A 25,159-nucleotide genomic window follows, 5' to 3' on the forward strand; every position below is an offset into this window, starting at 1 on the left:
TAGCCAGTTCATGACTCTGAAACAGGACTATCTCTTCCTTCGTGGAATGGAATTATTAGACATACACATAAGTAGTTAAATATATCTCCATTCATAATGCAGATTTCTAACTCTGAATGTGTCTCGGTTGTGGGAACCACGCACACCCTCCCTTCCAGGGCCCTGTTTGCCACTAGTTGGTGGTGGTGCTGCGTTGGCAGTCACTGCATCGTCTTCCAGAGTTAAAATTCTGTTGCTCAGAAATGACAAGAGCAAGGAGCATTCATTACCCACACTGAACACTGAGCAACTTAAAGGCCAGCATCTTCTGGTATCTCCCCAGCCCAACTGTCTTTAGCAACAGAATTGGTTCCTTGTGGCCAATTTCATCTTTGCAAAATGAGAGACGACTAACAAAACATCAGTGGATGCAAATGAGAATAAGAAAAGACAACTGTCAAGTTAATTAAGAGGAAACATTTCTTTGGCGTCTTATTTTTTTCTGTGCTTTTCACCAAGGTGGGCTGTTGTTCCTTACTCAGAGAGCTGCATCCCTTTCATGCTGGAAACAAATAGTGGGGTGGGAGGTACCAAGTGCTTAAGTGTGGGATGAACACACAGCTGATTTTAATATCCATTTGGCAGTTTTCCTGTTGTTTCTCCGTTTAGGAAACATTTTCTTTTGCCCATTATCACAGCTTTGACATTCATGTCATTAACAGAATGTCACTTTGCAAGACACTGAATTAGGCGCAGCTAGCAACCAAACATACTGAACAGAAAGAAAATGGCTTTTTGCCACATGACTTTTCCTCCCAGAAAAGAACAAAGTGGAGATCTGATGTTGGCTTTATGTGCATGTGTGAGTGTGTGTGCGTGTGTGTGTGTGTGTGTGTGTGTGTGTGTGTGTGTGTGTTCTGACTGTGGAGGCACAGGGAACCAGGGACGGTTCACTTGTGGGCAAAGTCTGATGCCAAATCATTGTCAATTCCAAATGCTTTAAAGCTGGAAGGGTGTAAATAGTCCTGTTGTTCATTCTGGGCTTGACATAAATTTCTGTTGAGTGTCATAAAAGGAGATCCCATGATTACAGTAGTCAGTGCCCCTCCCTTTCGTGGGCCGGGAAGGGATGGCTCCAGATAACTCTGAACCAGAAAGAAGAAGGAACAGAGTTTTTTATTTTTATGGGTAGTCGTTAGCTATGTAGCTGAATTACCCTCCTGGATTAAAATATAGCCACCAAATTAAATGTTTCTAGGTATAGCAAGTTAAACTGAGATTTAATTTCTGTATGGAGAAGCCTGAATGGGTAAAACAGCATGATAGCAGTTCAACTGTTATGTGATTTGGATATAAGAAACTCGTCTAATCTAGCTTTATAAAACCATTGACCATTTCTTAAAAGCAATAAAAGTAGGAGATAATAGATATAGGAGAAAGGAGTTAATGGTAAAATTTGATTATGGTATTTCCAAAAAGGCAGATCAGGATATTAGATTTGTGCTGTTGTATTTACTCTGGTTTGCCAACACTTTCTACAGCTTTTTAAAGATTTATTTCCTTATCACTGGCCAACCGAGAATAATCCAATGCTGTTAAATTAAACTGATTCAAAGTAATTTTTATAGTTGGACTTTGAACTTGGTTTTCTGCTACTTGGAAAAAAAATATATATCCAAGTGTGACTTATCCATATTGAGTATGAAACATGGGAGTTAAAAAAAAAATGAGTTTAAGGCGGCTGCATTCTCCCAACACACACACACACACACACACACACACACACACACACACAAAATGGACATTTAGAAAAACATTTGTTTCTATTTTGCTCATTTTCCCGTTGCTCCCCAACATGTCTGTAGACTTATTTTTGGCCCCTGACCACAACTGCCCTGAGGACCACCTAAGGCCTGGGTGTTGGTCTGGTCTCATAGGCATTTGACCCTGACCCTTTACCCAGTATTAAAAGTGGGGCCGCTATAGCCACCCCTCCCCCAGCTGTTTTCATTGCCACGTTGATAGCCCCGCCACAGGAAGGGCCAGCCGGGTGATAACAGCTCTTTAGCCATACAGGACAGATTAAACCATAGGTTTGAATGACTCCATACAATGCTTTGGCCAGATCAGCCCTTGGAACACTTTCCCTAGATACAGTACATACCCTTCAACTATTAGATCAGAATGAATTACTTTAGCTTCCTAGCACTCTCTTCACATCTTCATCCCGAGTAGGAACAGTCTGAGTTATGGGTCTTTCATGTAAGGTTTGAACTGTTGTGCTCTGCCTGAGTTACCATTAATCCAGAAATCATCTCGTCATTGATTCTCCCGGCCCTTAAGAGTCCTCATTCAAATAGAGGACCTGCCCTGATATTTCAGGATTCTCTGGGCTATCCAGGCTTGATACCTCCTATGATCCTATGATCTGGGTTGCAGATAAATTACCCTAAAAAAATTCACAGGTATTGAGACCCTTCTTACTTTAATTACTTTTTTACTTCTAACCTTTTCAGCAGTTGAGCTTACCCTGCTGCTATAAATCTCTTATCATTACCAAGTCCTACTTGACTTTGGCCCTTGTGTTACGCCCCTCTCTTAATTCCACTAATTATCCCACTGTAATTTCATTCAGAATGAGCGTGTCTGTCGGTGATCCCAGTAAGGTGTTTCACACCATATATTCCACACTACAAACCTATCAGCTCTTCGCGTTTTCTCAGTTTTTATGTGGTCTTGATCAGTTGTCATAAGGCCATCCTGGGCAAGTTTAATCTTATAAACTAGACTGTGTTTGTCCTCCAAGTTGAATTATAAACTTCCCAGATGCAGGAACCATATTTAGTCAGGCATTTAAAAATATATACTGACTGTCTAGTCAAGTCATTTTTGGTTTTTGTATTTTTCTGGGTACCCAGAGAGTCACTGTGCTATAAAATATAAGATTTGCCCTCAAGGGCCTTAACCCCGCTCCTAGATGATAATTTCCCTGTAGAACTCTCAGTTTCCTGAATGAATGAGATACCACGGAGTGGGTGCTCTGCTTGCCAGGGTCACTGTGGTATAGTACCAGTCTCTCGTCAGTCACGTGCTACCATATGACATCGAGCTCACCATGTCAGCCACACAGAAATAGCTGTGTTGGGGTATCTCATTTTGAAATAGTTATTGCAATAACTAAGAAAAAATAGATTTCAAAAATATTTTTGTATTAGGCAGATCACTGAGGTTAAGGGCTTATTTTGGGAAGACAGATGAGATGGAAGGACAGCTTGCCATGCATAGTATGTACTATAAAATTCTGGTACTTATTATTTATGAAAATGGGTTTCAAGGTTGATTGGGATTTTATCTCATACGTTTTAGATCGCAACAAATTTTTGTTTGTCCCTCTCTTCCAGCTTCTGCCTTAGAATACAGTTACCTGTGAGTCAGTCTTCTCTCTTCTTTTATACTTTATACACTTTGAGAATGTTTTCTTCATTTTCTGATCTCCCATAGTACTTTGTATATAGGAATAGAAGACATTCCGTAAATACTTGTTAGATTGAATAGTGTCTTGCTAATATCTGTATGTTCAGCCATTTCTCTCTTCCTCTATGAAGACAGAAAATTAGTCCAGACTTCACTACAGGCTTATCTTAATAGATTAGATATATTTCCAAGAAGTATTGTATACAGTAATATATGTATTTCCTATTTATTTGTCTCAGAATGTTTGAAAGCTTGGAGACCTATCCCTTTCTCTAGGCATATAATTAGCCTAAATTTTCTGTTCATAGGTGAAAATAGTATGAGCACCCATTCATTTCCATTATAATTAATGCTTTTAAAAAGGAGTTTTTCTACTAATGGAAACGTTAAGTTCAAGTATCAAGCCGATAATATCAATAACAAGCATTCATAATTACATACCCTGGGTAACTGTAAACTAGATTATTGCATTTGTGCAAGTCTGCAAAGGCCTGAAACACTCAGGCTTGATAGTCACGACAGTATCAGCACTTCTCCAGTTTTGGGCGGTGGAAGAGCATAGAGCGGTATAATGCTTGCATTGACTGTTGGGGCCATTTGTTTTGCATGAGTTTTTTTTTTTTTTTTAATAAAATACTTTATTTTAAAGTGGAATCACATGAGATGAGTGTGATTAGAGATGTATATCAACTTCCTAACTGGTCTCCCTACCTCCTCCTCTGGTTATTTCACTCTAGCAGCCAGCATGATTCTCTTCAAACAGAAGTGAGATTATGTCCAAAACCCTCCAAAGGCTTCCCTTTCCACCCAGACTCAAAACCAGTCTTCATACTTTGGCCTGCACGCTGCCACAGAGCTGTGCCCTGGCCTCTTTCCCCTGCCTGTTTGGGCCGCTTGCCTCTGGCCCTCTGCACTGCTGCTGCCACACTGGCCTCCTTGCTGTTGCTGGAGCACTCCCGCCTCAGGCCTTTGTTCTTACTGGGTGCCCACTCCTTCATCCTTCTGATCTTACCCAGATGTCACCTCCCTAGTGAGGCCTTTCTGGACCACGTATTTAAAATTGTGATTTCCCACGTCTGCACTCCCTGTCCTACTTTCTGCATTATTTTTTTTTCTCTGCCCATCTCTCTCACGTTATAAACATCACCATCTCCCATGCTATAAATGGCACTAATTTACTGTGTTTATCATCTGCTTCCTCCTCTTCCAGAATGCAAGCCCCTTGAGGGCAGCAGGGATTTTGTGTTTTTTTGGACTAGTACCTAGCATATATATGAGGGATGCAAAAGTAACTTGTTGAATGAATTAATGAAAGCCTGGTTGCAGCCTTGACTTCATGGGCGATAGGGAAGATACGGGCATTGCCTTAACTTTACATAAGTCACAGAGTATGTCACAGACAGAAATATTAATGCTTTGTTCTCTGCCACCTTCCAAAGAGAACTAGTGCTTATCCAGCCAGCTCCCAGACGTGGCCTTGCTGTGCTGTTCAGGAAAAGGGGTAGAGCTGTAGACTTGAAGAGGCCCAGAAAAAGAGTGATTTATAAAAGACAAAAATGCAATTTCTGGGGGAGGACAATGGTATGAAGATAGAAATGGAGACATGGGCAAGGCAGCCTCTGAAGGAAGGAGCAGGATTTGGGGGAAAAGTACCAAAGAAGATTTTAAGGAAGATTTGCTTTATATTGCTTAATATAATTTTTCTTTCAAATACAGCCTCAGAGATATTTTTCAAGGCTTATGTTGATGCAAAGAGGCCTAGATATTTCATGCTGCAAAAAGGAAAAAGAAATGTCCATGATACATATAATTTTAGTACATTTAGAGTTCTAAAATTTGTTTCAAATGAAAAATCTAAAAAAGGAATGAATTAGACCCATATTTATGTTGCCATGGTTAATGTTGAATGAAAAAAAGTAAGTTACAGAATATCTATAATGTATAGTGTGTGCTAAAGTATAATTTATAGAAAAGTCAAAAGCATGACTGTCAGAAACAAAATGAACATGTGTCAAAGGTTTTAAGTTATTAATTAATGAGTGCAGCAGTAACATATTAAAAGAGGCTCAAAGGAGATTTTGAAACACACACACACACACACACACACATATTTTCCAATCAGGAATGATAAAATGGATTTACTAGTAGATGCAAAACTGATTCATATTTTATAGGACAATGATATTAAATGTTTGGGGTCATCTTTCCATGGAATGGCTAGCAATTCTATGTGTACCACACAAAATTAATTTACATCATTATGGACAAGAATCTTTTGCATTACTACCAGTTTTCTACAGCTTCTACCCCTACAGAGTTTTTAAATAGCCTAGTCAATAGAAGGACAATGAAATATACATACCTTTATAACCAGATAATCCCTCTGAGGGTTCACTCGATAGCCTAACAAGACTCTGAAAGGAAAGCCATTCATGTTTTGCACAATTCCAAGTTCCAAGTCTTTGTCAGTTTTTCCTGATACGGATACCACTAGTTGAAAATGTGAACACACTCATTCACAAATGTTGTTTATCAGTATGCGTACATGTATGCTAAAGTACCGAAAATGGAGGGGAGAACTACAGGCCAGGATTCTTTTAGTTGCCTGGTTGGGGAGTCGAAAATGTTTATTGGTTTGAACATCAGAGGGTACACATTTCTTTCTATCTCTAATATATATATACATCTCTAATATATATGTGTGTATATATATATATATACATATATACATATATATATATACATATAATTGGGAACAAATATGGCAAAATGATACCATTGGTCATTTCAGGGAGTAGGAATTACTAGATTATCTTTCTATATTTTAAAAATTTCTTAGACTGCCCCCGCCCCAATACGTTTTACTATTTCTCTAATCTGTTCCAACTCCTTCGTTGTAAAGATATGGAAACAGAAGCCTATCTGGTTTTTAACATGTGTTCAGCAGTACCACATTGGCTAGACAATTTCTGCTTCCTGGTCTTGCCCAGTTTCCTCCATTTCAGCCTTCCTCTTTGTTTAAGGAATATTCAAACATTCAGATTCTATTAAACTATTAGGAAATCGTTAGCAGATGTTCACATCCACTAAAGCTTTGGTCTGTAATTGGTCCCCTGTGAAAATTTATCAAATTGTTCATCAAGATGAATTAATAAATTGGAGCCTAGCTTTTCAGAATTACTGGGGCTCTTCTTATGCAATTCCCTGTATGATTACTGACCCTCAATCGTGGTCAGTTATATGTCGTACTGAGTGCTGACCTTTTGAGGCAGCTGTGAATGTCAGAAATTACTGCCTGTTGGGGCTTCCCCTCCTCGGCTTGTCTTGCCATGGTTAGACATGATTGGTATTCATGTCTCAAAATGAACGTAATTTAACATTTCAGCTACTCGGAACAGTTGCAAAAGGCCAAAGCCTGGTCTGGTGGGCCTCATAGCTTTTATAGCCATGGTAGGGGATAATTAGCAGCTTTTTCTGTCAGGAGAGATGTGACAGATCCACATATGAAATGTTGCCAGGTCCCGCCAAGCCCTTCATGTGGAGTCCCACGCATAGGGACAACCTAGCAGCAATGAAATGTGGGTGCTTTGGACCAAAAGTACATCCACCACGTTCACTTCCCCTCCTTCATCTCACCAGCCATATTCCTCTTCATCCTTCACACTGAGTCTGGCTTGACTTAGATGAATTCATGATTCGTCTCTATCTTCCTAGCACATAGAAGGTGCTGCTGGCAGTAATTAGGAGATGGGGAAGCTCCTTGTGAAACTGCTTTGGTGAATGAGAACGGTGAACTCGAAGGAACACGCGTGGTACCCTGTTCGATCCTCATTTCACCTGCCTGAGCCAAAAAACCAGTCAGACAAATAAAACATTTCCTTCTGGTGGCCTCATATCACTCTAAACATTTCCACCCGAGTGCCCATCCAGCTGGACCCATCCAGCTGGAACGTTCTTAAGCAGAGTGTTCTGTCCCTCCCTGCCTTGCCTCCCAGCCCTCCCTCCCTCCCTCCCTCTCTCTCTCTCTCTCTCTCTCTCTCTCTCTCTCTCTCTCTCTCTCTCTCTCTCTCTCTCTCTCTCTCTCGTCTGTTGGTGGATCTTTCCAAGGAGGAACCAAAGGAATGAGGTAAAAAGAAATGCTAACTGGCACCTGTCCTAAAACATTGTTTTCCCTCGCCTTTGTCTGAGGTTGTATACGGCTGTCTGATCAGGCTAAATTAGATTTTGCAAGTGAAGAATCTTGACTGTGCCGTTGTGCCACCTTCCAAATTGAGAGAACAAACTGAGCATGTTATCCGCAGGCAGAGTAGGTGTCTCCATGTGTTGCTTCAACTGGAGATCCAAAGAGGAGGAGGTGCTTTGTGGAAAGCGGATATTCCTGTATTTGGCTTTCAGATTGAGCCTGGGCAGGGTGAATAAGCCGGCTTCCATTTCTTCTTAATGAAGTGGAAAGAAAGCATTGTGGGCTGGGTAGCTGAAACTTGAGTTCGTAACTATTCTTCAGTTTCATTTTGGAATTATATACCTTTGTTCCTAAGGCTGAAAATGGGATAACTCTACAAGCTCAAATGCTTAGATGAGGATACATTGTAAACAAGTTAGGAGGTTTCTGCTACTGTAGAAGTGATGTTCCTGTTTTACTGCTGGGCATCATCTGTTTTTTCTCTGGGTGACACTGCCTGAGAAAAAGCAAGGCTGAATTGACTTAGTGATGCTGTTGAGAGAGAAGGGACCTCGGTTTTGCCCAAGTGACGATGTTTCCACTATTTTATCACTTTATGGATCAAATGACTGTGGTGTGGTCACCAGCACCTGAGGAGCTGCCTTACACTTGGATGCCATAAGCTTCTCCTTTCATCAGCAGAAAGGAGTGTGATACCTGGATGAATAAATAATGACAACAAAGGTCAGCTCAGCATTTTGCACCAATGTCATTATGAACATGGGTGGTGCCAAGTGCTGAGGCAATCTAGCCAGTAAATACTCATAGGTCCTGTCCGCTCAGAGTTTTCTCATTGGGGCATTAAATGTAGATTTTAAATCATTTGTTGGGAATCAGGTACCCAGAGCAATAAGATTAGGTGACTCTCAGAAATACCAGATGCAAGTAATATAGAGATTGAATGACCTCCCCGCCCCCCAAACCTTGGAAAGCTATATGTTCAGAATATTTTAGTAGGGATCCCAGAATTTTAAAAGTGTTTATATATCAAGATCTAAAATACAATATAAGAATGCCCCTTCTCTCTTAAGAATGTTAGCAGTAAATAAATTCATCTGTGAGGCCAAGACCCTGGTTCATGAGTGTAGAGATTTTGTGTACACATGGAAATCTCTGTCTTGACCTGTATTTTATAAAGTCTGCTTTTGCCATACTAAGGAGCATTTCACATTTAAAATCTTCCTGTTTGATTGTTGAGAGATTGAGGAAAGCTCCAAGTCTGTTACAATTTTAATACTGTCTAGCTTCATGCTGAAGAGCCATGTAGAGGTTAGAGAGGACACTTTAAGCTTTGATCATTCATAGCATTTGTCAATGAAATACGCCTTGGATTATTTAAGGTTTTGAGTAACACGTTACCAGTACCTTAAATATTGTAAACTGTTTAAATTCTGAAACAATGTTTTTTTTAACTTCTGTTAACTTGCTCATGTATTCATGAATGGAGAATCCTGTTTTTTTCCACTCTAAATTGCATTCATAGTCATCTATTTATAAATATTACACATCTTTATAGGGAGAAGGCAAACACAGGATGAATGTAATATAAACATTTTTTCATATTTTTATATTTTGTATTTTTATATTGATCAAACAAGTATTTTTCAAGTTTCGTATAGATATTTCTTTTTGAGTTTTTTTGAACCACATTTTAGAAATCAATCCTTTTTACCCTTTTTGGATAGACTTTTAAGTAACTGATAAATTTTTTTGTGAATTTTTTTGTGTTTTTCTTTGTTATAAATCTAAATTGTTAGCTGTATATTTTGCTTGTTGTGGTAGTGTAATAGTCATTCTATTTCTTATGAAAATTCAATTTTTTAAAATTTTCTTTAAGTCAGCATATTTCACTGATATCCCTATTCAAGATGTTGATCAGATTGCTATTTCTGTTGATTCCCATTCCTTATTCATTTGATTTACATATAGAAACATTAATTACTGAATGAGAAAAATCTTCATAAATGATTTAGATCAAATACTAAATATAAAAAAAAGTAATACAAATAACCATTTTTGTGACAGTTAATCCATGTTTCAGTTAATTTGCTCAAGTTAACAAATAACTTTGCTGCGATTTCCAGGATATAAATCTGTCATTTTAATATCTTTTATTAACAGCAACTTGATATATTTACAATGTCTGTATTGAAATGAAAGGAGACATTAATTTGAATTAACACTGAGAACATTATACAGTTTGTTTTAAAACAATCACACAGTCTGATTTAATGATTATGAATTTAATAGGTCAAATAGGGTTCATGATAGATGAGTTGATAATATCACAATCCACCTTCAAAATTAAGTATCAAGGGTCTATTCCTATTCAACAACTTCTTTAAGGCTGAATAAACACGATCTTAATTAAACTCACAGATAATGCCAGGGGATGCTGATTACTCCAGTAAGGAAAATAAAGTGATGCAGCCTGACCTTAAGAAATTATAAATATGGTAATGTTGACAAATGATAATAAGCAGCAAACATCTAAGAGAAAGGATTGGTTTCCAAGTCAATATTGCTGAAATAAATTGGGTTTGGTTTTGAAATGTATTATTTGTATTATTTAGAAGTCAGGTGAAAATTCCTGTTTCAAGAACCTGCTCTAACAGAGATATACTCTGAGTTAGAGAAGACATTACAGTAAACCTTTAGTAGTGGATGAGGGCAGCCCAGGTGTAAGAGGATGGAATCAGAATGCTCTGAACCCTGTTATAGGTGAATTCAATATGGTAACCTCCTAATTTTTATTATCCTTTTCTAACTTCTATACTGATAATAGATTTGAAATGATATCCACTTCACCGTCAACCAATTTTGCATCTGTCTTATTCTTTGAGGCTTGTGAGAGTTGTTTTGGAATCAGATTAGCCATTTTATAACTTTCTACTAACAGAAACAGGAGCAAGTAGTTGCCTTGTGCCCATACAAGTATGTAGCAATTTATTTCTACTCACTGAGTACCAGGATAAAAACAGTGGGTAGTGTGCGTGTGAAAAAAGGCCTTCACTGTTATTTTCATACAAACTAATATCTGTTTTTTTTTATTCCAAAATATTTACCTAAATAAGGAATTTGAATGCAATACCCAAGATGAAAAATGAATGAGTAGTGAAATACATTTATCTTAGGCATCAGCTGTTCTATTGACAAAAGACACAAATATGGAATTTGTCTAAATAATTAGATTTTTAATTAGTGTATCATTGTAAGATTAATGTCATTGCGCTTCGTTGCATGTAATTTTGTATTAGAAATTTCGTGTCAACAAAGATGCCACCTGTGGTTTGCTGATTTGAATCCTTAATTTATCACTTGTGTGTATGGCACGTCACATATTTGCAGTAAACAGCTGAAAGAAGGCATTTGATTATAACTTCACTGGTGGTGAGAAATATTGATGGTGTTGTACTATATGAATACATTATATTTTCTAATATTCAAGAGGCAGCCACCCCTTAAATATTAGTGAGTGCCTATCAACTTGCAAACGTTTTGGCAATATTATGAGCAGATAGTCTATGCCTGTAGTCTGTGCCTCTGTTGAATATATCTGATGCTATATTCTCTTTTTAAAACTGTTTTTACTTTCCTTTTGACAGTTGCCGGACAAGCAACCGGAAAAGCTTGATAGGCAATGGGCAGTCACCCGCGCTGCCTCGACCGCACTCACCTCTCTCCGCTCATGCAGGTAAGGAATTAGCCTTTTCTGCGTTTTGTTTTACTTCTTTTTGCTAGTTTTCAAAACAAGCCAGGCGTTTTGAAATTCAGGTGTGTCTTCATAGCTTGTTATTTTGGTTTTCCTGTCGTTTTATCACTAAGTTGTTCTTTCTGATAAGTTGGCCCAAACCCTATCCTTGCTTTCAGTGTTTGGACTCTACAGTCGAGAATTCCTTTTTATATGGGGTCCCTTTGCAATGATTTCTTTCTCCATTTCTAAATTTGTGGATGATGCAAGACATACTTCTATGTTAGGATTTTCTTTAGAAAATGCACATATTGGTTCACATGAAGAGGATTAATGTTAAGAACTGTAGGGGAGGAAAAATACCTTTTTCCTCTACCTTTCTAACTTCTCCACTGGGAACCCAGTAACCAGAGACAGATTAGCAAAAGAAAAGCATACCAATTTATTTAATATAAGTTTTATGTGACATAGGAGACGTCATAAGGAAGTGAAGACCCAAAGAAACAGTTAAACCTGAGTGTTTTTAAGCTAGGTTTGATGAAGCGTACAAGATGTCATAGGGCAAAGGTGAGCTAACTCTTGTAAACTGGAGGAAACTTGTTCATTCAGATTCCTTCGTGTCCCTTGTCTTTACAGATAAGGATGCTTGTTTCTTCCAGGTATAGGGAGAGCACCTATCACGTGAGGGTTTTATGATCTGCTTTAGGGACAGGTCAAAAAGTTCTTCCTGCATATACCATTTTCTCATTCCTTTAACATAAAATGTTCAATATACCAGGATGATGTATTTTGGTGTTGCATGTGCTACACTCCATCAGAACTATTTACTACAATTTTTCGCAATTGAACTTATCTCATATATATATATATATAAACTAGCTATTACAAACAGTGAATAGTCTAGAATATGTCTTTTCTTGTATGTGTGCACAAGTTTATCTAAAGTTTTACCTGTCAATGGCATGTATAGTTATCTATTTCATGTATAACCATTGTAGGGACAATCAAGAGGTGAGGCCATTGACCTCAAGTACTAAATGTAAGGAAGGTAGAGCCATATTACAAAACCTGTGCAATGAAGACTGCTTTCTATGGTGTGTGTGTATGTGTGTGTGTGTGTGTGTGTGTGTGTGTGTGTGTGTGTGTGTGTGTGTGTGTGTGTTTTAAAGTTCCATCCTAAATGGTGCAAAGAAGAGGTTAATTCCAATCAGGAAAGTCTGGGAGAGTTTGAAGGAGCTAGTTGCTCAAGATGTTGAAAGATGGGCAGACTTTGGCAGGTAGCTGTCTGATGAGAGAAAGGGAATTCCCAGTGTGTCGATAGAGCTTGGGATGTGTATACTTGATGGTAAGAAAACATAAAGGTGGAAAGAGAATTGAAAGTCAAGGAGTGGAATGAATTTTGACTTTGAGTGCCTTTCAAGGATTTTGAGGAAGATCTGTGTTTTAGGAAGATGTCTTCAGGACTGTGAATGATAACGGGTTGAAAGAATGAACATTTAAGCTCCACCTCTACTGTAAACCCTCACTTAACACTGCTGGCTTTCAGATGGTGTTGATTTCATATTTGAAAGTAGGGCTCTGACTCTCCCCCAGGTATCCGTGAGGGTGGGGGTTGGGGATTTTCAAGTTGAGAGTGGGAATTTCTGTAACGTGTTTGGGGAGAAGAAGGGGGAGACAGAGGTAATTGCCCCTTTGGAATAAAATTTTATTTTCTTCATAGTAATAAGTAAAAGATGGTAAAGTTAAAAAGGTAAAAGATAAATTGGTAAAATCATGACACTTGTAGCAAGACCACTAAAGTCCAGAAATGCCACTCCCAGGTTAAAATTTAGAAAAACTCTTAAACATATACATGAGAAGACGTGTTCCAGATGCTCATAGCAGCGTTGTGTGTAATTTGAAGCAACCTAAATATCTATCTGTCAGTGGGAAAATGGAGAACTGAATTGTGGCAGAATCATCTGCAGAGCACTGTGCACGTAGAAGAAAATTAACTAGCACTGCACATAACTGGAGGAAATTCAAAGATAATATTGGGCAACAAAAGCAAGTTGCAAACAAATGTTATTTAAACCATTCATGTAAGGTTAACATACAATATTTATGTACAATATTTTGTTTAGGGATACACACACATGTATATACATAAATATTTATGTATATCTTCATTCATAGTAAGAGTACAAAGGAAAGCATGATAATTTGAAAGACCAATTTCATGACAGTATTTACCTCGGAGAAGGTGTGAAGGGGATGTAATTGGAGAGAGGGATAAGCAGTTGATAATATTATATTTCCCAAGCTGTGTGATGAGTATACAACTATATTATTACCATTCATACTTTGGAAATTTATATTACATCGCTGTCATAGTAGTAATAGCTGACAGAGGATCGAGAAAGGACAAATACGTTACTGAGGGCTGGAATTATATCTTTTTTCAGCTTTACATTCCTCCGGCGCAGTGCCTGGCAGCATATACTAAGTGTTAAGTGAATGATGAATTCTATTTCTTACATATAATTCAATAGTGATTAAAAAAAATTAATCCTACTCCTCTTTACAGTGTTCTGTGGTAATTGCACCACACTTTATATTCCTGTTGATTAGTCTTTTATTGCTGTGATTTTCTTCAGTTCATATTGAGATTAGAGAAAATGTGGTGAAGACTTTAATGATCCTTTTCATATTTTTTTTTCCTATGTAGACTTAGCTCGAATTCTTTTCCCTTCAAACATAATGTTAGCATTGCATCACAGGAGTGGGCAGAGAGGAGCCTGTCTTTCAGGTTCTAAGAGTGTTTTTCCTTATGTTCGGGCGCCAACAGGTTGTTATTCACTCAGAAGCTGTAGAAATCTGTCAGACTTTTTGTGACAAATGGCATTTATCACAGTCTGATAGATTCCTATTTCTGAATAAAAAGAAGAAAATGTAAATTACATAGAGAACTCGTCCTCGTGTCTCGATAATGTGAAATGCCTCCTCACTCACCTTTCCTCTTACCTCGTCCTTCTTATTGCTGCGTCCTCTGTCATGTATTTGCTACACAGAATGCCAGGGGAGGGTTCCTAGGTGTCTCCATGAAAACACAAGAAAGAAAAACTGCCATCCCTCAGTGGTTATTGATCCAAAAGATAAAGGTAGACTTCCTAGTTTTCTTAGGTAAGGATGAGGTGAGTCAGGCCACTCAGTCACTGACTCATGAATTTATACCCATCAAATGAATCAGTAGAAATGAGAACATTAATTTATTTGTGTAGCTGTGTCAGGAGTGCTCTTGAGGAAAAAGGAAGGCTGGCAAAGTGTTCTGGAGCTTATCTTCACAAACAAAGTAGTGTTTGTTGAGAGCCAGGGATTCTAAAAGAACAGTGAACAGGACAGTCCCAGTAAGAAAAGAAAGGTAGGATATCACAGGCTCCTAGTTCCGGGAAGATGCTAAGCATGAAATTTAATCCAACAGCCCCAAAGGAGAACTGCATCTCTCCTAAAATAAAAATTTCTGTGTAATAAACAAAATCAAAACAAACAAGTGTGAAAAAATATTTTTACACATATAACTGACAAACATCTGAATGCCTTAATATACAAAGAGCTTGTTTAAATTGATGTGAAAATTGGTGACTGCACCAGGAGAAAAATGGGCAAATGGTTTAAAGGGCATGTCACAGAAAAAAATGGCCAAGAAAAACATATGAATTGATCATTCGTTGCAATCATGAGAGAAATGTGAACCAGAATAATGAGACAGTATCATTCGCCTAGCATATTGTCAAATTTTTTAAAAGTTGGTAGAATCCAATGATAGCAAGGTATGACGAAGCAGTCCCTCTCACACGATGTACATGTTGATATGAATTTGTACAACTATTTTGGTTAGTGGTTTGCAGTATTTAGTATTTCAACTGCATGTATCCTTGGGTGCAGGATCTATCTGTAGTTTATCTTACTGATATTCTCACAGAATAACACCAAGTATTAAGTCTAACATTAATTGTAACTAGCAAATGGAAAGGTAAGTTGTTACCACGCTATTATTTAGCATGTTTTACGATAAGGGGCTGATTTGGTACAAAATGATTCAAGCATATAATCTATTACTGCATGGTTATTAAGAATGAAGTGGACTTTTATATTCTGATATTAGAAAGGTGCCTGAGGAAGGTTGTTAAGTGAAGAAATGCATTGTGTAACTTTATGTATGTGTGTGTTTTAGATGGCATATACACATAATACACACTTGTACATTTATGCATATTTATAGGGAATTTTTGGAAAGAGAAAGGAGAAACTTAGCAGTGTTTATCTTTGGGGAATAGGAAGGGAGGGAAATTAGCCTGCAGTGGTTTCATAATAAAATAAGTCTCTAAAGATAAAACCAATAAAGAAAACAAAATAATAACCTGCATTCATTTTCTATTGCTATGTAATAAATTACCAAAAATTTAATGGCTTGAAGTGTTATCTATTTATTAGTCTTATAGTTTTATAGGGAAATCAAAGAAAAGTAGAAAATCACAAGTTCCTAGTTCCCTAGGAACCGTCACCTAGTTTTTCTTCTCAGGCTGTATCATATGGCCACAATCAAAGTGTTAAGAAATGGGCTCTTATCTGGAGATTGGGAAAGAATCTACTTCTAAACTCATGCAGGTTGTGGACAGATTCAGATCCTTGTGGTTGTAGGACTGAGATCTCCATTTCATCCTGGCTGTCAGCCTGAGGCTTTTCAGCTTCTAGAGGCCCGCAGTCGCACATCCAGTCATTCGCAGGCTGTGCATCTCTAACTTCTCTTGGCATCAACCAGAGAAAATTCTTCTTTTTAAAGGGCTTATCTGCTTGGGTCGGGCCTAGTCGATCTCTGTATATTAAGGTCAGCTGACTTGGGACTTTAATTATATCTGCAAAATCCCTTCATAGTAGTACCTAATGAGTGTTTGCTTGAATAACTAGGGTACAGGGATCTTGAGGACACCATATTTCAATTCTGCCTTCCACAATATCACTTCCACATCTTATTTTGATTCAAATGGTAAAAGTATGAGCTCAAAGAGTAATATTTAGAGAGGATGAGCCACAGACCAGATGTAGGTAAATAACTGAGACTTACTGACTCCAGTCTTCTAAAATCCAAAGAGCAAATATTGGCCAAACTACCTAATCTTTTGTGTCTTCAAAAATTATTCTACTAGGAATTTGCAGGTGACTACTTAGATTCATTTATAAGAGGGTTTCTGGAAGGAAAGATACAAAGGAGTCTCTTTCCTATTGGAAAACCCTCGGAATTATTAAAGATAGGAAACCTGCCTAAAAACGTCCATATAACCTGTTAGGTTAATATCTAGTTGGAAAAACTTTAATAAATTGTATATAGACATACAAGATTTCCGAAGGATTAGTCACCACTGTATTTGCTGCTGTACTGTTAACCAAGCCCTTCTTCAAAGATATAACTGAGCTAAAGGAGGCAAGTAGAGGTGAAAATGATCAGATAAGTGGAGATTGTATGAAAACAATACAACTCCAAGTAGAAACGTGGAAAACCCCAAAGAGCATGAGGGTAGGCACGTGAGGATTGGGTAACAAAACAAAGTACCCTAAATCCCACTCTTCAAAACGAATCCCTCTGAATGCATTCACTCATTATCTTCCCTCCTGCCTACCTCCAGCATTGGTTTAACAAACACTACCCAGTGTATAAATTAAGGTAGTTTCCAAGTAGAAACTATGAGACACCATGTATATTTTTTTCAATAAAGTTTTTATGATTTCAGAAAATTGTGAGGACCTTCCTCTTTGGGACTTGTTTTGGACTCTCTTTTTGAGGCGCACATGAAAATTGTTCTTTCCACTTTACAGCTTGCCCTCCTTGCATTTATATGCATTTATGTCAGTTGTCCTCATTTATCAGATGTGACCCTGAGTTGGACGGAGTAAAAGGCAGTGGTTTTGTAGACAGGCATGCAGATGCAAAGAACTGAAAGTTAATAGTCTAGCAGTGAAGTAGAGATAAGGAAAAAATTAACAAGGTGGACTAATGAATTCAAAGAAGGCAGTATGGGATAAAACAAAGTTAGTAAACATTCCACAGTACCAGAGATGTACTTGAGAGTATCCCTGATGTTGGCAATGGACATAACTTCATAGTAATCCATGGCCTTGAGAATGTGAACCCTAAGCTTGGAAGATGCGCAGCTGGGCAGTAAGGGATGTAGTAAAGCTTGAAATGTTTGCCCTAAGTGCCACCCAGGTCCCTAATCTGCTTACCAACATCCACAAGACTCTGTGCCTTTTTAAAAATGTGGTAAAATCTCACAAGAAATTTTGCAGGCTCTGTTCACATGACTCTTATCTTCAAGGCTGATATGGTTAAAAATTAAATGGGATTTTCTGATTGTAATAGTAAAGCCAAGAGTTTATAGAAAATATGAGAAATTACCTGGAAAATATAAATTCCCTATAAACTCACTACCCAGAGATAAACCCTGTTAACATTTTATTGTATCTCTTGTCTTTTTTCCCTATATGCATTGTGTGTGTGTGTATATGTATGTATGTGTCTATACATCTATACGTATGACTGAAATGCATATGTTGAAACATTTTATTTTACTTCACCCTTACCAACACTAACGTTATAGTTTATCAGGTTTCATCAATATAAGCCAACCATAATATAGCATTTTTTTCTAGTTTTATCAAGATATAATTGACATACAGCATTGCATTAGTTTAACATGTACAATATAATAATTTGATACATGTATATAATGAGAAATGATTGCCACAATAAGTTTGGCTAACATTCATCACTTCACATAGTTACATATTTTATTTCTTGTGATGAGAACATTTAAGATTTACTTTGTAAGCAACTTTCAAATTATAATTCAGTATTATTAACTATAGTCACCGTGCTGTACGTTACATCCCCAGAACTTATTTACCTTATAACTGGAAGTTTGTGCCTTTTGACCACTTTCACTCATTTCACCCCCACTTCACCCCCACCTCTGGCAACCACCAGTCTTGTGGTTTTTTAATTTCCTCCATTTTGTTGTTCTCTGAATATATAAGTTGTTTTTTTTTTTAAAACATTCCACATATTAGTGACATCATACAGTACTTGTCTTTCTCTGTCTGACTTATTTCACTCAGCATAATACCCTCAAGGTCCACTCATGCTGTCACAAATGGCGGGATTTCCTTTTTTATGGCTGAATAGTATTCCATTGTGTGTATATATACATATGTATGTATATATGTCATATGTATACATCAAATATATATGTATATGTTTACATACATGTACCAAATAGATATCACATTTGTGTATATATATATACACACACACATGTGTTTGTGTGTATATATATCGTATATATGTATATGTAGCAAATATATCTCACATTTGCTTTATACACTCATCTGTCAATGGACTTCTAGGTTGTTTCCATGTATTGCCTATTGCAAACAATGCTGCAGTGAATATGGGGGTGCACATATCTTTTTGAGATAGTAATTTTGTTTCCTTCAGATAAATACTCAGAAGTAGAATTGCTGAGTAATATGGTAGTTCTGCTTTTAATTTTTTGAGGAAGCTCCATACTCTTTTCCATAGTGGCTGTACAAATTTACATTTCTACCAACAGTGTGCAAGGGTCCCCTTTTCTCCACATCCTTGCCAGCACTTATCTCTTGTCTCTTTGATAATACCCATGTAACATGTGTGAGGCGAATGGCTTAGTGTGTTTAATGTGCATGTTTTATTAATCTTTTGTAATGTCATTGATATTCTTTTCTCATTTGCTGTTGGGCCTTTTTAATGATGGTTTTTGATTAACAGAAGTTTTTCTTTAATTTTTTTGTGGTCTAGGTTGTCAGTCTTCTTCTTTCTGATTTCTTTCATTTTTGTTGTCATTGTGTCTAGTACTTGTAGAGTTTCATTTCATTTTATTAACATAGCTGGTCTTGCTCTAAAAATCCCTGCTCTGACCTCACTGCTTCTTCTGTCCTCTTTAAGCTTGACAAGTTTAATATCAGTGACGCGTTTCTTTACCTTCTTGTACTCCTTAATATGCTGTATAGGGTGATGGTTTTCCCAAGCAGTGAGTGAGTTTTTGAGCTGAAAAAGTTTTTCTGAATTCTACTTAAACTTTATAGACTAGCCTACAAAGGGAAGAAGATAGTAATCACGAAAGGCATCGAAACTGGCGGCCAGGTGACTCAGATGGCTCAAGTGGTTAGAGCGCGAGCTCTGAATAGCAGGGTTGCCAGTTCAATTCCTACATGGGCTAGTGAGCTGCACCCTCCACAACTACATTGAAGACAAAGAGCTGCCACTGAGCTTCCGGTGGGGTGGCCAGATGGCTCAGTTGGTTAGAGCGCGAGCTCTCAACAACAAGGTTGCCGGTTCAATTCCCACTTGGGATGGTGGGCTGTGCCCCCTGCAACTAAAGACTAAAAACGGCGACTGTACTTAGAGCTGAGCTGCACCTTCCACAACTAGATTGAAGGACAATGACTTGGAGCTGATGGGCCCTGGAGAAACACACTGTTCTCCAATATTCCCCAATAAAAATTAAAAGAAAAAAAAGGCATCAAAACAGTTTTTCTCCACTCCCTAGATGACTAGGGGAGATTATACCCTTAATATATTTCTGCTCAGATGTCTCTGGTACCGTCAGGTTTGCATGCAGCACACAGAGGGAAAACTGTTACTTGTGGAGTTTAGTTTGCTGATGGGAACAACTTAGTCAATAGAAATGAATGATCTTTACGTATCAGTGAAAGATTTCTCCTTAGACAAGGCGAGATGAGGGATATAGCCCTGAATGTAATAGTGCCTTTGTTTCATTTATTTTGTGACTTTCATTCAAAACTCATTAGCAGGTTTTTCATGTTTGAAATATTATTTTCCAAACTGTTTAAATCTGCTTTGCAAATCTTTAATAAAAATGTTCATTCAGCAAGGCAAGTGACCTCCTTTGGCCTCATAGACATGCTGGTACAAGACAAATGCTCCCCTTGCTTCTTTGTATTTGAGTAATAGGACAGAGCAAATTGTGTGCCCACGGAGTCATGGCAAATTGATTGTTAGCCTTAATAGAAATTAAGTGTTTTGATGCCCTATATAACCACTCTCCATTTTTAATGATAGCAGCTTTCTTTTTTTACTCAAGAGGAGAGGAATCTCTGATATGGTTATTCATTGTCATTATTTTTCCCTGATTATAACCAGATCTCAACAAAATCAACTTAAACTTGGTGTTCAGTTCAGAGCTTGAAGTCCTCCTCGTGGTTTCATTTTATGTAGGTTAAAATCTGCTAAATCAAATGGCGAAACTTAGTCGACCTTGGGTGGAACATCACCCGGAAATCATTTGGTTTTATCAAAACCTTAACTGGGCCTGCCACCAGATCTTTTTAGTCTATTGTATGTGTCCAAGCTATATGATTTTACAATGCATCTGTTCTGTGATTTCAAGTATTTCATAAACCAGTTTCTCTGAATTATGGAAAATACCATCTTTCTTATTCCATGCTGAACTCAGTTTTATTGTTTAGTCCTCAGCCTCACAGGTTTTTTTTTTTTTTTTTTGGTTTTAAATCTTTTGCCTTTGTGTAATTGCCAATTGTTGGTCTGAGTAATGACATATCTTGCCCTTCCTGCTTAAGGAAATGGATGATAAAATCAGATGGACTGACGTCAGTCAGTGTGTTTTCCTACTTTTTGGTTATATTGCTTTGTGTTGAGTCACCAATTGGGTATATACCAACATCATTAATATTTGTTAATTTTTTCATGAAGATTCATCTGCCCTGTGACCAGTGCTTATCATTTTGGTCCTTTGAGAAGACTGCAGTGTTTACATGTAATCTAGTCCTAATAATAATTTAATGACTGTCATATTTCCTATTCCCCTGCTCTGTAAATGCAGAATTTAATCAGAATGGCCTCTGATTTCATTCTTTAATCTCTCCTTTATTATAAATTAAAGCTTTTGGAAGCTGACTGCTAAACTTAACTTTAAAGCTCCCCTGTGTTAACAAAAGTGGTATTAGTTCTTTAGGTTTTGTTTTGTTTTTTGTTCTAGAACCTGGGTCCCCTGGGCAGCCACTCAGGAAGATTTTACTCCTCCATGCTCTGGGAGGGACTCTTCATTCCTTTTTTTTTTTTAAATCATCATTTTGCAATTTTTTTGAGTGTTTATGCATCAACTGCAGATTTTCTCTGGCTTGGTTTGATTGCTAACGTACCAATTGGATCTTAACTGCATGTTTTCCAATTGACCGTATTTAGTGATACATTAGATACAGGGTGAAAGAGAGTCGATCAAAGCTGGCTTCCCAATGTCTTGCTGAGAATATGGACAGGTGGAAGGGGCATTTTCTCAAGATGGAGGAGACAAGAAGAACAAATCTGAGGTAATACTTAAGAGTTCACGTTGCTGCATGTTGTGATTAAGATGAGACATCTAAGTGACATAAATACACAAGTGTTGTTACGTGAGTCTGAAACTCAGAGGTTGAGTTTGTGCTGGTGATATCAGTTTGGAAGCCGTCCATTCATAGATAGTATTTAAAACCTTAGGAGGGGATGAAAGCATTGAAGGAGAGTGTTTGGAATGAGAAGGCAGAACCTGGGGTTAGGGCTACCGTGCCAACATTTAGAGGTTCTGAGAGGACAAATAGCCAGCAAAAGGTTAGGAAGCAACAGCATGAGAGGACGGAGGGAAAGAGGAGAATGTAGAGTTTCGGAATCCCAGAGAAGACCTAGGGCTCTCAGAAAAAGGGAGTGGTTAATTATATTATTATCAAATGGATATAGTATATATGTTTCATTGTTTTGAAAATATGTGACATGTATTATTATGTCTTCTAAATCTCTGAAAATTTATATTCTTCAAATTCACCAAAAAGAACAAACCTTTTTTTTAAATCTACTATTTGAAAAATTAGAGCTTGCCTTATGTTAGGGTTGCTTTTATTCCAAAATACAGTGCTAAATGGTCACCTAGAAAGTAAAAGGGTACCTTTAAAATCCTTGCTCAATCACTTCTCTCCTAACCGTCGAGGTTTTCAGAGCTTGATGCTCTTGGACTGGATAACTTCAGTGGCTGTCACCATTGCTGGTGTTGCTGATACGTTGGTGCTTCTGGCACACTCGTCACCAGTTTAAACCCAAGTTATCTCTGAACTTGAGTTAGAACTCCTCTGCTATGTGTAAAATACAGACACTCTGCTTCAGCCCGTTAGCTGGCGACAATGTGTGGATTTGTATCACAGAAAAACTAACTGTTCCGCGGAGTAAAAGAACTTGAGGCAGTGGTCCCGTTAGCATGGGTATCAGCCAGCTGTCTTCAGTAAGTGCCCAGTGCCCTTGATAGAAGACTAGCTATTCAACACAAACAAGGTGGGCTTTACCTATTGGGCAACCTGCAAGAGAGATGTCAAAATCTGTATTTCAAATTCAACTACGTACGCTAAAAAGCTTTTCCTTGGTTTTTCTTTTTCAAAGAATCTTTTTTTTTTTAACTTTTTATTTATTTTAAGTGTGTTTTTCCAGGACCCATCAGCTCCAAGTCAAGTAGTTGTTTCAATCTAGTTGTGGAGGATGCAGCTCACAGTGGGCCATGTGGGGATTGAACCGGCAACCCTGTTTTTAACAGCACCGCGCTCTAACCAACTGAGCTAACCGGCGGCCCCTAAAGAGCTTTGTCTTAATGATCATGTACAGCAATGCCCTCTCTGTCTGTGAACTTACTCTGGCATAATTACAATATCAGCTTTAATGACACTTTCACGCAGATTTTTGTATTTACTGTGAGTCCTCTACGAAAGCCATGCAAATTGCATGCTTTTCAAGTTCTAAGCTTTTATGTTAGGAGTAGCAGTGGGTAAATTACAGAGCTTGTCATAATATGTGACGGGGTACATACACTGTGGTAAAACCATCACAAGTTCAGAGGGCTCAGCTGGGGAAGAGCAGCCCATCAACACTCTGCTTCGGAGTTGATAGCAGAGTTTGGTTTTCCCTGGACTAGTGAGGAGAGAGGCAGATAAAATTTAGAGGAGTATACATACCAGAAAACTCATGCAGTTTAGGCAGAAGAGATGAGATTTGCCTTTAAAAAAAAAAGTGAAATATTTTACGTTTTTAAAAACTGTCTTTAAAACCCCCTTTTCCTATTTATAAAAGCTATACGTATTTATTTTAGAAAATTTGGAAAATGCAAGAAAGTATAAAGGAGGATATAAAAACCATCTATATTTTAAGCCACTACTCAAAATTAATTACTTTACATTTGGGTATTTGTCTAAATATCTATATGTTACCTATTTACATCTATTATAATATTTATAACATTTATGGGTACATAAATTTGTGCATGCAAACCTAAATTTATGTGTACACATGCATTTGTATATACATATGTAAGTATGGGATCATAGCTATAATTTTGTCTAGATCTTTTGATATTATCTTGAAATTATTACATAACATCAAATATCTTTTTTCCTCAAATACATGGTTTTAATGAGTACAAAATATTCCATTTTATAAGTGTGCCATAGTTATTTTCCCCTAGTGAATATTTTGACTGTTGCCAGTTTTTTATGCTTATAGGTAATGTTGTGGTGAATAGTATAATACATAAGACTTTGTGATTAACTCTGATTAGTTTCTCAGCTTAATCTGGGAAGGTATTCTTTAAAGTACTAGCTTTCTATTGTCTTGTATTTGTATTGCTGGGCTGTCCATTGTTGTCTGGCTTAGATTTTTGAGGCCCTGAGAGTCAGAGATTGGGTCCACAGGAAGTGTTCTTTAATGCTTGCTGCAAATGACATTTAATAAGCATCAAGAATGTGTTGTGTGGGCACCAAAATAACTGTACATGTATCTAAGTACATCTCAAGTGTGTCCTCGCTAGGTGAAACAATAGCTAGTCTTATTAAACTTCCAGGAACTTTGAACCCAGTGACATCATGGTGACCTGGTGAAGTTAGTGAGGTAAATGAGGAAGGAGCTATTACAGAAAGTGACAGAGCTGCTCACACTTCACAGTGTGTGGAGGACTAGACTCTGGTGTAAAAACCTCCAGCTTTTATGTAACTCAGTAACTCTGCAACCTGAACCCTGTTAAATTTGAGATCTCTAACAACTGATAAAGTATTAACTGGCACATATAATAACACTGGACCTCCGGGTAAAGACACAGATTTCAGCTCACCTCTGCCATGTGTCAGCCGTGCTACTTTGGGTCAATCACTGGCTAGGTCCCAACCGCCTTATCTATAAAATGGAACTAATAGAACTTGCCCTTGGACCTCATACGAATGATTAAATGTGACAGTACTTGCAATATTACAAAATGCCAAACAGTGGGAGGCTTTAAGAAATTACTAAAGTATTATCATAACCAATCTGAATTCACAATGTGGTTAAAATGATAGGACACCATACTGTGTAAATATGAAGCAAATTGGAACAAATTGGAATGCAGGCGCGATGGAGCCTCCAAGTGGGTGCTGACAGTGGAATGCGGTGTCCTTGTAACAGTCTCTGCTGGGACACATTTGTCGTAGTCTGTGATAATTTCATTTTGGCATACCAGCCTTGGGAGGTCCCGTAGCTCGTGTACTTACTCTGGCTTGGAGCTGATTTGGGAAATGGACAGAATTTAAAAAAAAAAAAAAAAAAGTCAGTGCCAGGGGATCAGAACCATACAATGCCAGAGAGGCTGCCTCGGGGATAGGGAGTAGGAAGGGTGATTTGGGAGTGGGGTCTACAGCCC

At 37.7% G+C, this 25,159-nt stretch overlaps 1 protein-coding gene across 9 annotated transcripts in view; it reads left to right on the plus strand.

The window, feature by feature from the left end:
• The window catches only part of MAST4 (microtubule associated serine/threonine kinase family member 4), a 390,562-nt gene that overhangs the window by 269,682 nt on the left and 95,721 nt on the right, over window positions 1-25,159 (plus strand). For all 9 annotated transcript variants that reach the window (XM_033110320.1, XM_033110323.1, XM_033110321.1 and 6 more), the window contains one exon: window positions 11,281-11,369. In XM_033110320.1, the coding sequence (XP_032966211.1) occupies window positions 11,281-11,369 (89 nt within the window). The remainder of the gene's footprint in view (window positions 1-11,280; window positions 11,370-25,159) is intronic.

Source organism: Rhinolophus ferrumequinum, chromosome 7 (genome assembly GCF_004115265.2).
Source record: "Rhinolophus ferrumequinum isolate MPI-CBG mRhiFer1 chromosome 7, mRhiFer1_v1.p, whole genome shotgun sequence".
NCBI lineage: Eukaryota > Metazoa > Chordata > Mammalia > Chiroptera > Rhinolophidae > Rhinolophus > Rhinolophus ferrumequinum.